Below are 15,237 nucleotides of genomic sequence, written 5' to 3' on the forward strand. Positions count from 1 at the left end.
GAGGGAAAGAAAAGAATAAAGTGATATGCTGTTTTCTTCTAGTCTTGAAGGAGCTGACAGAACTTATGTTTGGTATCTTCTCCCCCACAGGCTGTATAAATATAAGTGATGCACAAACAGGCAAAATGGGAGTTACTTCTTTATGTGGAAATCAGAATGTTTCATTATTTCCTGTGTGGCTTGAAGTATGCAGAAACAGTGCAACTGGAATGTATAATTTCTGGTAAGTGTTGGCCAAGTAGAAAGAATATTTAGATAAGGTACTGTTGCTTTTGTTCTCTTCCACTAGGACTGAAAAATGTCATTGCTACTTAAGTGTCAGCATCTTGATGCAAAACACAGAGAAGGTGCTTCATACATCAGCACAATAAAGCAGGAAGCAATGCCAGTGCTTTCTAGTTAGAGCAATTTAGAACAGTGTTATATTTTCAGCTCAGTTAGCAAAACTGCACTTAAAAAGGATGATTTTATTGGCACAGGCAAGAATAAAATTCCATCCTGTTATCAGGTTTTTCTACATCCCTGACTGAGGTTTTAGAATAGTTTATGATGCAATCCTCTAGAAGTTCATTCCTTAGTTGAAAGGAACCAGTAAACAAATTCAGCACGGTTTTTATTTGCACCAGAACTGTCATGTAACTATATCTGATATATAAATATCATCTTTATTCTACAAATGAAAAATTAATGGCCAGAAAGCAACCTCATGTCCTAAAGCACTGCATGCCCTTGTTCATTAAAGGATAAATGTATTACAAATTCTTCATTGTCATTACAGTCACAAGAGCTACCTGGAAATTTTCTGAAAGTCTATCACAACCAAGATGAATTTCTGACCAAAAAGAGGGAATACCATTCTAGAGCAGCAATAGCCAAACAGCTCAGGTAAACTTCCATTTCAATGCATATATATCTACTAATAAATAAATTTCCAGCTATCTAAATTGAGCACAGACAACTAAAAGCTCCCACCTTAGAGCAGCCACCAGCCTGACAATTAAAGCTGTTGTTTTCATGCAGGTTATGATTCAAATTCCTGATTAATGACCATCACATCACACAACCTGAATCTTCTTTAGTCCAAATAAGTACACCAAATTTATAGTAACTTTTGGTCACAGGTGAAGATTGCTGCTGAGTTACTCCACTTTTCCTTTCCAGAATCCCTTCCCGTGAAATGTTTTTTAACTCACTGAATTCTCAACTTGTTTACAGTTTTGAGGAGTGGTGCTTTGCCTGGAAAAATATTACAGCTGAAGCCTCAACTTACTGAGATTCCCAGACCAATTGCTGCCTAGGTCGTTAAGCCTTATATACAGTAGCAACTTTATATATGGTTTCAGCAAAATACTTATGAAATTCAGTTAAAGATAAGCATGCCTATCAGTAATTTTCAGACTTAGCTCAAATATTTTGTATTATTTAGATATTGTCGTAGCTGACAATATTTTAACAAGCAAGTATAGTTCACAGGAACGTTAAATTCCTATCACAAGCAAAAACCTCACCATTTTCAAGTTTTTCCCTCTAAAAATGGTCTACCTTGTCATCCTGTGACAAACTTCAAGCAAACTATAAACTTAAACTAAAAAGAAAACTTCAAACAAACTATAACAAACAAACTTCAAACACTGTAACAGAAAATATTGGACAGGATTCTGAAGAACTTAAACTCCTCTTTTCTAGGAGCATCAGCAAGTATAATGGCTTCTAACTAATATATATTTATAATTTTTTAGTTGTCATAATCTCTTTCTTTGTCTAAATGAGACTGCACAATAGACTGAAAGACTACTGCTGTCAGCTGATGAATGTACACTGGCAAATCACTTTACGCATTCCTTTCCCATGGTTCGACATAATCCAAGCCAAGATATGCAAAGATTTCTTCCTCACTTCCAGCTTTGAGAAAGATCCTCTGTGAAAAAAAATAATAAAAAAGGAAGTCAATAAGGGTCTTAGAAGGAAATTTCAATTGATGGTTTTTTTCTGTTTAAAGGAGTTAATTTTTGACAGTTCTACCCATTGTATCCTCTACAGAATACACTGTCTTTATCAGTGTGCTGACTTTGAAATGCGAAAGCGAGTTAAAAAGTAATTCTAATGCTGCTTGATGCTTTCAGTTCTAATGACTAGTTTACAACTCTGTTTTGATTTACTTTTTCAAGACTGTGCACAAGTATTAGGACTAGTACTCTAATAAAAACTACATTTCTTTTCCATGAGGGTCAATAACTTGACTTTCTTCATAAAATCATCAACGATTGTTAAATTAATAATGTTCTCTATAAATGCATTCAAGCTGATTCAATGGTTACACTAATTATGTATAGCCAAGTTTTAAAAGCATCAATGCTTTCCAAATTTCTAATACTCACAGAAGGCTTATCTGAAAAGACAAAAGATTCCATCTGGAAAAGCAAGCTGAAAACGAGGGATCAACAATTGAAACTTTTTTTTTTTTTTTACACTTACACTCCTAATGAATGTTTTACAGTACAAACCAGTTTTGTTTTTTCATATCTGCACTTCTGATAATACAGGATAATATTCTTGCACAGGAACCACCCACAAGCCTACCTCCCCTAAGATGACTGATACAGTAAAGTACATAGCCTTATGCATTCCTTTCATCACTGAAGTACAATATTAGTTAAAAAAGCTGCTAAGGTACATGAATATTAAAACAGTGAAACCTCACCATTTAAAGGAGTTTGGAAGCAAGAAAGAACTCATTTCTATTGAAAAAGAATACTTAATATTTCAGCAATTCCTGAATCATTTGAAGTTAAGTCTCAATCAGCTTTCAGCTCTGAACTCCCGTTATCTCGAACTCCAGTATCATGAAAACTTATGTTATGGGTTAAGGTTTCATAATCTTGTAGATTTACTTTCTAATATGGAGGAGGAGATGCTGCCTAGAGAACTACCCACTGATAAATTCCACTGAGTCAGGAAAATCTCTGACTGTCGTAAAGTTTAAGAACATTTGTGCTAGCACATCTGCTAGCTCAGCTGCTGAGCAGAGCCTCCAGGAGGGCTCTGCTGCCCAGCACACCCCTGGCAATGGGTCAGGAGCTCCAGCCCATAACTAGATCAGAGCAGGTCCATGGTATAGTGAAACAACTTCTGGAACCAGAGATTCACAATTTTTCCTTCTTTTTCCTCTGTGTTCTTTCCCTCTTGGTCTCCTTCACTTCCTGATCTGGATGGTGCTTCCCTGTCTCTTACTCCCATTGAGATAACACAGTTCAAGGGACTCTGATAGCAGCAGGTAGGCAGATTATTGGAACAGGTAGATCCTGCTTCTGGTTACCGACACGTCACTGTTTCTCCTTTCAACTCCCCTGTTACTTATGAGTCAGGAGAGAAATTCGTCAACACTGGTAGGAGAGACTTGAGAATGCAGTTTGACGAAGCAGTACGGCGCCAGAGCATGTGGAGGCTACATAACGCTGTCTAAGCTGCTGCAAGAACAGAAGGAAAGCAGAAAGAACAATGAGCCAGAAAGAACAAGCAAAACTGCTGAGCCCAGGGCAGCCTCATGCTGCCTATGAAATATGCTTGTGCATCATCAGTAAAATTCACCTCATCAGCTGGTACCCACTGGCTTATTTGTTATTCTCCATCAGTCCCATTCTTTCCAGTGCTTGATCCGTATCTCAGACCTGTCAGGAGCTACAGGTTTGCCAGGGCATAGCAAAGAATTGAACTCCTAAAGTGAAGTGTAACACTAATTGTCAGCTAGACTCAAATTTTATTGTTTTGAAACTTGTTTCAGAATCTTGTTTCCGAATCTTGTTTCCATTTCATTATAGGGGTATTTGACATTTGAAGTTCTAAGTCCAACTCTACAGAAAAGACCCATCTTCCATTAACACTGTTCAGTTCCAACAGCCAGAGTGGCCAAGCTGGCAGCTTTCCTAGCAGCTATTTTCCAGTGCCACAAAGTAGAATGAAAGCTGTTTAATCGTGCTAGAAAGGTTATGAAGACCAAGTTAGATGGTAGAGGTTAGATACTCCTGACTGAACAGAGACGAGGCCATCAGTGTTCCCTTGAGCTTGGGGAAGACAGAAAGGACAGAATATGAGGTTCCAATCCAGAGTTCTCAACCAGCAAAGTAGGTATTTAAGAGTAGCTCTGGCTGATATATTCTTGAAACCATCCAAAGTTACTAAGTCATTTATCTTTCTTAGCAAATTATTGTTATACAGTGAGGTAATATGGAACATTTTCAATATTTTTTGGGGAGACAGTTCATATTTAATTAGACAAAAACAATCTCAATAGGCAAATAATTAGAGTAAATTGTAATTATGGCAACGTGAAGTGATGTATTCTGTGTTATTAATAAAAATATATTATAAAATCAGAAAATAACTTCTAAAATTGTATCTGTTTCTGTAACATATGTATCAATATGTACAGTGCAGTCTTCACAAATAGTGCCTTGCCATGCTCAGAAGCTAGTTGCTTATCATATTAACTTTTTGGCATTCATATTCCCCAGATCTGTATTTGCAGAACTGTCGTGTATCAATTGCACTTTACCCAAACCAAACCCATTGAAACAGCCTTTCATACTGAGAACAGCAGATATATTAACTCTACTGTAAAGGCATTGAATTCACACAGTGATATATTCCATATGGATCAGAGTACTAGAGTGCACAGTAAAAGTTCCTAACAAGGTATATGGAGTTTTTTCACCTTCCCACAATGAATTCCACTTGTATAAGATAATTTTCATATTCAAACACACCGTATCAGAAATTTAAGGGAATAATTTGGCCCATAGCTTCAGAGACTTTTTTTTTTTTTTTTAAATCAAATCAGGACAAACATTGTATGCCTTTTTGCTTTGACTCCTGTAGTGTAAAAAGTCACCAGTTTTCTAAAGTATTCTATCTTCCACCATGAAGTTCTCAGCATATGAATATTTAGACTCTGGGACAGTGCCCAAGACAACTACAGAGCATTGCTGGAGCATGAAAAGCTGAGAACAATCACATATCCTTAATGAACTGACAGTTCAAAGTTGTGTCTGCAATAGCAAAGACTGCTTATAAAACACAGACAATAACGTTCCTTTTTCCTTGGAAATTTAAAAGTCAGATTCTGGAATAAAAAGAACCTACAAAAACACTGACCAGAGGAAAACAGGTCCTTTTTCATACAGACAAGAGTGGTAAAAAATGGTAGAAAACAAGATATTGAACAGAATAAAGGAAAATTAAAAGCGACATTGACAACTGCCCATCGGGTAACAATACTGGGGATATTTTGTTCTCACAGTATGTCCTGGGAGGACAGACTTTTAGGGATGTTTTGGGGTTTTTTTTCTTTTTATTATTATTAAGAACAAGAGAGGGAAATCCATACCCACACATTACTGCACAAAAGTAAAACAAGAAGAAAGATCTTATACTTGTAGACAGATTTTAAAGTTACTCTTCAATAGAAGCTCTTCATATCTCTGGGACCCCAAATTGCATCCCATTTCTTTTGTTCTGTCACTTTATGTTTTTCTGCAAGCAAAACTCATTTCATTTGCTTGACAGGGAAAATTTCTAATACAAAGTATCTGATGCTGAATACCATTCTCAGTAGCTACAAGCCATGTTTCTAAATGAATCTCTAGCTGATATCTGCCAACTGCTTTAGCGATGTGTTATTAATGTTAATCAGAACCTATGATTTCTCTTCTTTGTCAGTCTATGCAGGGCTTATACAGTGATGCAAATTTGATTATTGCATTCACTACTGTTCTTTCTTCCTTTTTTCTTCTCTTTTTGCTCAAGTAATGAACTGCTTGCCTAGTTGTGATTTTTTTTCAGCTTCTTACTAATATTCAGCTGATCCAAGACATGTCCAATCAACATCAATCAAACTTACAAAAAACAATGCTCTGGAGCAGCTGGTATCACTCTGCTCTTATCCCGTTTAATCAATTCTGTTATTTCAATGGATGTAAATATTACATTTGTGGTTGCAAACATGACCATTAACTACACCTAATGTAGAACAGCTGCCATCCAAATGTTTTCTTATGTGAACTGCTACCTCTTATTTTTCATTTTGGCATTAATGATCAATAATACTTTTGATGAAAGAGAAGCAGAGAGTGAAGGCACGGAGCTAGCACTGCTTGATGATATCCTAACCAGCACTGCCAAAGTTCAAACAGATGTTATGCTACTATTGTCACTTGGTTTCATCTCACATTTTAATATGACAAAGCAGCAGAACAAAACCATTACTCAATAAAATGGAATTCTAGTTTTAGTCACATAAATATATTTATATTGGCAGCACTGGCCAACAGCACATGGTTGTTTTGGAGGGCAAATACTGATTTTACTGATTTTGTATATACATCATTTAAATAATTGGGAAAAGTTGCCTTCACAGGAAAGTACCTCAGACCCCTTTTTCTCTCCCATTTTTGGAGTACCTTCACGTGTCTCTTTAACCTACTTCTTGAGTAGTTCAACATAAGTAGGTTTAACCTGTGCATAAAGGTAGAAAACCTTAAAATATGGTTAGAAATTTGTCCAGTAAAGATGTAGGAGAAAAGACCCCAACAAATCAGAGATTACTAGAAATTACTGTGCACAAATTCTTGATTTTCATAACACAAAGGATCTGGCTATTATATGAAAATTTAGGCTACTGGATATGCACTGTTCATGTATTAAGCAACCTGTACTTTCAGTGAGCCTAGATAAATTCTTTAGGCTGTTGAAATTATACTGCTCAGACACCCAACCCACACTTGCCTCTACTGTGGCCATCCATCTTCCTTTCCAGTGTTTGGCCAGGAAGGAAAAATACTGCAGTGACAGCAACCTCCTGACACTGCACTCAGCAAAACAATACATTGCCGCGGTTGCTCACTCAGGACTCACAGAAGCTGTTGCTCTGCCCGCAACTGTTCTGCCAGCTTTGTGTACACAAAGTTCCTGAAACCAAGTCTACTCATGCTCTCCATCAATATTAACTCAGCCTCCTTGAAAAGCACACATTTAATCAGATTGGAAGTAGACTGATATTACCAAATAGCTTGGTTGCAAAATACCGACTTGAATACTCTGTTATGACTGAGTAACGCTGTAAATAACTCTCAGCCTGTCACCATGGCATTTCACTACTATTTTCCCCATCTCAAGATGAACTTAGGAAGTTAGTTTGAATACAAGTACCTTAAAAATGAAAGCCAGTAGGTCCAGATAGTCAGTATCATTGATGAAATGGGATTTAATGTTTCTGAACCAGCAGAATCTGCCAGAGTGAAGTACCCAGATTTTTATGTGCAATCTACTGTTGTGAAGATGAGACACATGGTGGAAAATTGATTCATTTCTTTCTTTATATTTTTATCATCCTTGGTATTAGCTGAGAGACTAGAATTAACTATGAAGTTCCCCAGTTGATTACTGGCCCAACTCTGCTTTATACATTATTTGAGCATTTACTCTTGAATAAGTCATAGCTAAATCATGTCCTTTCAAAGACCAAAGAATTTCCTTCCATGTCTCATTTTTCCTACTCTTTTCATAGTGCTGACTTTTATTTGCTCTACAGCTGTAATTCAGAAATAATGCAGTTATACTCTAGTGGATTTCATTATCCTTTGGAAAACTATGACATTGTGTAGGAGGCACACCCCCTCCTTCTGCAAAAGACCCTGAAGGGCCATAGTCATTAAGGTCTGTCTGGACTCCTGGCATACTGTTTCATCAAATAAATGGGGGCAGTGGCAGGGGGAGGGAGGACAGGACACAGAATATTGCCAACAGTATCTTGTTAACAAATTACAAAACTGTTAGATACCACTTTGCTTCTAGAGAAGTATCTGGGAATGTCACTAACATATACATTTATTCTAAGCTTTTCTTTGTATCCTAATTATGTTGCATGCTTTAAAATAGCAAACTCTTACATAGCATATTTAGGGATTTTCTCATTTAATTTTTGTATTCTTTCACAAATTTTTATATTTTGTTTCACATGTGACATCTATGCACACCAGTTAAATTACCTTAACATTTGTTTTCCTTTAAAAGAATATTAAAATGGTGATATAATGACAATATGATCATATCTAACTTTGTACTATTTCCAGTATACTGAATAATAAATACCAAACAATCTAAACCCCCATCACTTTACGTGTCTGGAATTATTACAGTGGCAGTAAGCACAACAATGATAAATCAACAGAAAAGAAGAGAACAAACTGTCATTTGCAAACCTGGAACTTAACTGTTCATTGTGCTTGGACAGAGTCCATTCTAGAAATAAAGTTTGTGGGTAAAGTCAATTGTAGATGAATGGTGGTAACAACAGGACTTGCTCAATCAACCATAGTAAAAGACATCAAAATGCACCTTAAATTTATCTTACACATGTGTTTGTCACTTCAGTGACATCTTCACAGTCATCACTTATGCCAAGCCAATTAAAGATTTTTAATTAAAGATATTTGGGACTAATGCAGAGATGATGCTACTTACACTGCTTGCAATAGACGTGAAAGCACTCCTTTAGAGATGAAAGGCCACTGCACTGAGTGAAGCAGTGCACCATAACACCAAAGACCTACACTTGACAGAGTATACTACAATGGCTTATTAGATTAAAAGTGCAGAACTGTTAAACTGCCCACACTCCCTTTTTGTCTGATCCCATTTGCTCAAATAGCATTTGTACCCTGCAAAAAAAATATATTAATAACTGTTAATTAGATGAATTTTATTGATGAAATGAGCTTACAGAAAGAATTGTGAAGGCAGAAACGTAAGTAATCCATCAAATAGCAAGTACTTTCCACACAATTAGCAGTAGGAATGTTCATGTATGTTTACTTGACCTGAGTGTTACCCTATCTGTTCTCTGCCTCTGGGCTGGTTTTGCTAGAACAAGTGTTAATTCACCACCACTGCACGCGGGTCACACTAGCAATGCAGAGACTTTTAGGAAGATGCTACTTTTAAACAGCCATTTATAATGTATACCTTACAATGTAGGCAAGTATGTATTTCATTATATTCCTGCACATCATGCTGAAGGTATTCAACTAATACAGGAATCTTGATTGTTGCATCGAAAATGTCTGCACAATCATATCTCCACAAAATAATACACTCAAGTCTTATTGTTGTCACATTTCCTGCAATTCTTAGATTGACTGCAGCTATCTTCTGTACTTGATGTTCATATTTTATTGAGTTCAGAGCATGGTTCTGACACTAAATGGGTATAGCATTAAATTATTTCTCATCTGTGAAAATGTTAGAAATAACATTAGAAATAAAACAAACAAGATGGAATAGGTGCAAACAACCTATCAATTTTATGGTAGAATTTCTACAAATGCTAAAACCACCACTGGTGAATTTTTTTTTAAAAAGGTAGCTGTAGTACATATATTTTTTTCTTGATAAATGATTATTAAATGTAATATGTGGCAATAGCCCCAAGCAGCTTCCTCTAACTCACAAAATACTGAGGAGAAAAGAAATAAACAGACATTTGAAAGCTTGAACTAGTAATATTTTCCTTTACTGTATGATCAGAATTGCAAGAAAAAGAGTTTTGGGGTTTGCACTATAAAATTCTTTAAAAACAGAAATGAGATCTGCCTAAAAAGTAAGAAAAAAAGAAGGAACAAAGAGGCCAGAAAGCATACATGCTATCTTAGCTGTTAAAATTTTTCAAAACCATCATTACATTGGAATAGCATGCATCTTTCTGGCTCAGTTGAAGAAATTCATATGATTCACTAATCCAGTTCTGTTGCATGGTTTTATCAACTGGAAGTTAAAAGTCCTTAGGCACACACCTAATGGTTTACACCAATATTTACTACCTATTTTCAAGAGTTAAATGTTACTGTGACTTACATTACACAAATTCAGTAAGGCAAGAAAAGTAAGTTTCTACTGCAGAATCAAAGACAGTATGATGCTACAGACTTTTTCATTTGACTGCAGAGAGCTGCATGGATTTCTGATGAACCTTAGCAAACGAGCCTTATGAAATCACACAATTTCACTGCTGCTTTTCACTTGGGAAGCCTGCTCTGCCTCACTAGCCTGAATATCTCCATTAGCTCACAACCAAAACAACTTGAAAACACTGAGGTCACAGAAAAATCAACCTCTGCCAAGGAAAGCATATTTTTCAAACAAAAAGTCGAGTTGCAAGGCCAGCCACTGCATGCACTGAATGTAGATGTCCAAGAATTCTTGGATGTGACATGTAGAAGGACCACTGTCAAAGAAACTGAGTCAGGAAAGCCCAAGAGAAGACAGGACAGAGAGGGAGAACATATGTTCTGTTTCAGCAATGCACTTAAATCTTCTCTCAGAAAGGTCACTTGGAAGAGAGGTAATCAGATTAGGCAGACTGATTGATGAAAAATTATCCAAATTCACTCCATGGCACAACTAGTTGGATGTTCTATTTATTGACAATTAAGTTTTTTCAAGCCCCAGCATAAACACCTTGAGTTGATTATATTCTTGATCCCCATCAAATTCAATTTGGTTTATACTGGAATGATAAATATGGAGATGCTAGTAACATCTAAAAATAAGTAAAAAATAGAGGAGTGAAGGACAAAAGGAAAGATACCAGTAACAAACTATCAAAAGACAAAAAAAGAAGATGGAGGAGAGTGTTACTAAATGAATGACTTAGCCTCTAATGGTACCTCCTATGCTTCTTACAATATTGAAATTGCTGATGAGCTGCTGCAGTTCAGCACTTTCATAAGGAGAAGGAGTGCAACACGTACAACAACTCAGGGAGGTAAAACTGAAGAAAAGAGTAAAAAGGCATTTTCACTGGAATTTTAGGTCAGACATTTCTGAATCATTGTTTGGGTTTTTTTTTTTTACTTAGATGTAAATTCAGACTAAAACTTCTATTAAAATGAGTCAGATCATTTTACTCCAACCAAAATTTACAGAGCTACACAAATTTAGTCCAGCCACCAGCCAGCCAAAAATCAAGAATATAAAGGTGCCTAGCATACAAAGTAATGGAAAGAGAAGGTGGGGAAAAAACAATAGTCTAGATAAACTTCTTTGGGTCTTAAGAAAGCCCTGCAGTAGACTGAATAGGAAACATCAACCTGAGTTTTTTTATCTTCATGGATTTCTGAGAGTGGGTTTCTGAGAGGAAGGTGCAGGATGTGCCTGCAAAGTGACTCAGCAAAAATAGCAGCAGCAAAGGAGGATGAGGAAGGATGTTGCAAACTTAAAGTGTTTCAATCAATTCCTGTTGAAAACTTGTTTACTTACAAAAAGATATTTCCACCTTCCCCATTATCAAAAGCAATCACCTTCTGGAGTGAGTTCTTGCAGACCGAGAAGTGCATTAACTTGGTCAGCTAATACCTCTGAAAGGTATAAGCCACAAGATTTGAAGAAACCTATGACAAGATCCATGACAATTCTATATAGCAGCAGAAGGGAACAGATTTCAAAGAAAAGAAACATTTTGCTGAGATTATTACAATTTGCTTGTGTCTATATCTGATTTTACTAACCTAAAGATTAGTATGATTTATAATAATACAAGACATGTGAGTGAAAGCTAGCCTCTCTCAAGCATATTTCTTTAAAATCTTTCCAAAATACCTAGCTTCATATTACTGTCTACCCTTACCATGCAGAATTTAAGTCATTGAGTATCAGCCTAACCAAGACAGCAAGCTGTGATTTTATTTTTAATGCTACATGTCCAAGAGGAATACACATGGTAGCATATAGAGATTTTTACTAAAATAACTAACAGGAGCCCAGTGCTGCCACCAACATTTAAAAATTATTGACGTCAGTAGCAGAATTCAGTGGTAGCAGTGTTTACCTACCCGGACTATGATTCAATTTACTTTCAACAGCTGGATGTGTGCCTTCTCAGTCCACCTATTTATGGCCACTGATCAACAGATGCAGCCTCTGCACCAGGATTTCCACCTGTAGTTAGGCTTGCCATGCTCTGTGCCGCAGCCTGCCTTCAGCATTGCAGCCAGCTCCACTCCCTCTTCGTTGACTTGTAACGACAAGCTGAAAGCACACCTCACAAACACTGACCAGGAAGCCAGCTATTTTCTCTTCCTTCTCTATGCTAGTTAACTTTACAAGAATTAATGTTGCACATCTTTGGTGGAAAACACAGGTCTGCTCAGGGCTTCTGTGTAGCAAATAGCTTTGCAATTTTACACCAGTTACAGACCCAGGATTATGTAAAGCAACTGTAGAGAAAGCGGTATGGAAGATCCATACATTCCTGTGGTACCCTGAGAGATATGAAATTGAGTGCCTTCAATCTCCAATGGAAGTACAGGAATACAATGTAACATCAGTCTATAAAATGGTAGCTACTTCTTGGAAATCATTAGCTGACTCATTAGGGTAGACAAAGTGCTAACAAGAATCACCGTAATCAGTAACTTTCACAGCAAGCTAAAGATTTTATGGAGAAGGAGGGGAGGGAATAGAAAAAAGAAAAAAAAAAAAAAAAAAAAAGAAAAGGAAAAAAAAAAGTCTAAGCAAAGCAATTTCCAGATACAAAAGTATACAATCCTGTCATTATATAAGACGTTTCGAATCATTGTATTCAGTGATTATCCTGTGTAGTATGGACACTGTCGGAAAGTAACAAGGAAAAATGAAACCTCTCCATGGTCCTGACACTGATACTGCCCGCCAGCCCGAGAGGGTCAGCTCACTCCATCACTCGTCAGCCGGACAGCATTCTCAGAGTAAGACACTGGGACTGTGTAGTAATTGCACATTAGTAGATATTACTCTGAGTACTATTTATCTTCATTATGGTCAAAGCATCTTTTTTACATTTTGTGGATTGCTATAATACCTGAGCATCTATCTTCTACTACTTTCCTAAACAATGTAACTAACAACTTCCAAGTATTCCTCCTTGCTTCTTTTTCCCAACCTTTTCTTGTTTGTTCTTTTGGAAAGGTTTTTCTTTTAAGACTGGGTGTCGGTGATTTTTGCTTTGCTTGTAATTAGACACTTTGCTGAATATTTATGCTATGTTTATGAATTAGACTATCAACAGTACAAACAATTTCATGATAATTATAGAACAGAAATGCTGAAGTACTAATTGTGTTAGAAATGTGAAGTATTTCAACCAGTTCATTAACAATATTCTACAGCACTGTGTAGACACTGTTGCATTTTCTCTTTGATGGTGTATCATAAACATTTTCAGTAGCGAATAACCTGAAGTTCCTCTGACATTCTATTATCTCCAAATATAAATTTCATGTTTAACTTGTATTTTCTGTAGTAATATTCACATCACTGTGCCTACTTTAAAATAAAAACTAATCTGTTCCTAATCCAGCTACAAATAAGATGATAAATAACTCAGGAAAAAAAATGACTCTTTCAAATGACATTATAACAACCCATGATTAAGAAACAAAGTATCGCAAGCATTACCCATTGATTCAACACCCACAGGCAAAATCATGTGTAATGGTATTGATGCAAAGCAGTGCAGTGGAATTTATTCTAATAATTCTGGGCATGAATAATTTTTGAAGGTAATAGAAACCAGAATCCTAAATTCTCATTTCTTTTTACCACTGGACATTTCCTGTGCTCTTAATCAGAAATATCATACTTGAATGTTTCTCTAGCAACTATTCTCTAACTCTAGTTGTAGGTTTACTCATATTAAATTTCTGAACAATAAAAAGTAGATTCATTGAGTAAAATAGAATAATCAGTCTAATATTAAGATATTCCAGGCACTTGTCTCATCAACTATTTCATAACATAGAGTAACAAAATATCTTCATGCTTGCTATGTGCAGCTAACTTAGCTTTGATGAAGGAGAAAGAAATAGACCAGTGCTGAAGAGGTAATACTTTGAAAAATAAAATATTAAAGAACATTAATATTATCTGTTGACTTAACTGAATAAGCACTTTTTAATTTCCTAAAATTTAGTTTGTGAACAAACCCATGCTTTGCATAAAATGGAACTATTCTTTGTTTAAAATGACAGTTCTGTGGTTACTTTATTGCAAAACACTACAGAGTTATTTATCCAATCTCCAATTACAATTGTAATAATTAAAATCATTCCACAATAAAAATTATAATACATTACCATCCAGACTACAAGAATATATTTTCAGTTTGGGGCACTCAAAATGAAGACAAACTTGGACCTTCCTATCTCACAACCCAGGCAAACATTTTAAAACAGTAAAAAGCACATTGTTGTAAACAAAACTAGAACAAAAACTTATTACACCCTGCAGTTCTCTGACAATCTATGACCTATCACAAAGTCCTTAAAAATGTTAACAGGGATTATCTCCTCTTGCACTTTAGCTATACTTCTCTTTTGCTTTAAGTCTGTGCTATTTACAGGAGCTTTAGCTTGTCAAATAGTTAAGTTGGCTTATTGTATATTTCTTTATAAAGCTAGATATGAATGAATGAAACAAGAAAAATGCAGAATCCCAGATTTTAGGAAACACAGTTGAGTGTAATTCATATAGGATTATTATAAACAAACCACTTCAAAAGAACATTATTGAGATTGCAAAATCAAAGACCTGCAATTTAAGACATCCCAGAAGGTGGTTGATCATATTTTCACTTTAATTCAGTTTTCGTATGCATATGCACAGAGACTTCTTTTTCTTCAAAGAAATACTGCTTCCCTCAACTCCTGTAATGTGCTTAGGCTCTTTCACTCGGCAGGAAATACACTGTGCCACAGGGCTAACAAGTATTTGCTGACAGCACTGAAAACAATCTTGGGTTGCAGGCCAGTGTAGGGACCAACCAGTCTTAGCAAGCTGAGCTTTTGCAGTCTGCATCTGTGCCAGCTCCCTCCCTTCCCAGTGCCCTGTACTAAGTTGTGGCCTTGACTTCCCCCCTCAGATTTCTAGTGTAAATCCAGGCTCCACTCACGCCATATCCAGAGTAAAGTGACATAAGCATGGTTTACTCAGATATTTGGAGCAATTGAAAGTTTACTGATTTCTTGCTGCCAGCTTAAAGCAGTAGCCTGATGAATTTATTTTTTTAGTCCACTCATATCTCTCCCCAGTCATACCTTTTTTGTGCCCCTTTTCAGCTCAGTCTCTTCAACCAACCCAGATCCTTTTTTTTTCCACAATGCAGCTGCTAATCAAATACCCTTTCCATTCCCCATCGCTTTGTCCAACCAC

At 36.2% G+C, this 15,237-nt stretch overlaps 1 protein-coding gene across 2 annotated transcripts in view; it reads right to left on the reverse strand.

Annotated features, from left to right (window-relative positions):
- Positions 1 to 600: 600 nt before the first annotated feature.
- Positions 601 to 15,237, reverse strand: part of DNTT (DNA nucleotidylexotransferase) — a 158,286-nt gene continuing 143,649 nt past the window's right edge. For both annotated transcript variants that reach the window (XM_055721291.1, XM_027799592.2), the window contains one exon: positions 601 to 1,918. In XM_055721291.1, coding sequence (XP_055577266.1) covers positions 1,832 to 1,918 — 87 coding nt within the window. In that variant the 3' untranslated portion in view covers positions 601 to 1,831. The remainder of the gene's footprint in view (positions 1,919 to 15,237) is intronic.

The sequence above is a fragment of the Falco cherrug genome, chromosome 9 (genome assembly GCF_023634085.1).
Source record: "Falco cherrug isolate bFalChe1 chromosome 9, bFalChe1.pri, whole genome shotgun sequence".
NCBI lineage: Eukaryota > Metazoa > Chordata > Aves > Falconiformes > Falconidae > Falco > Falco cherrug.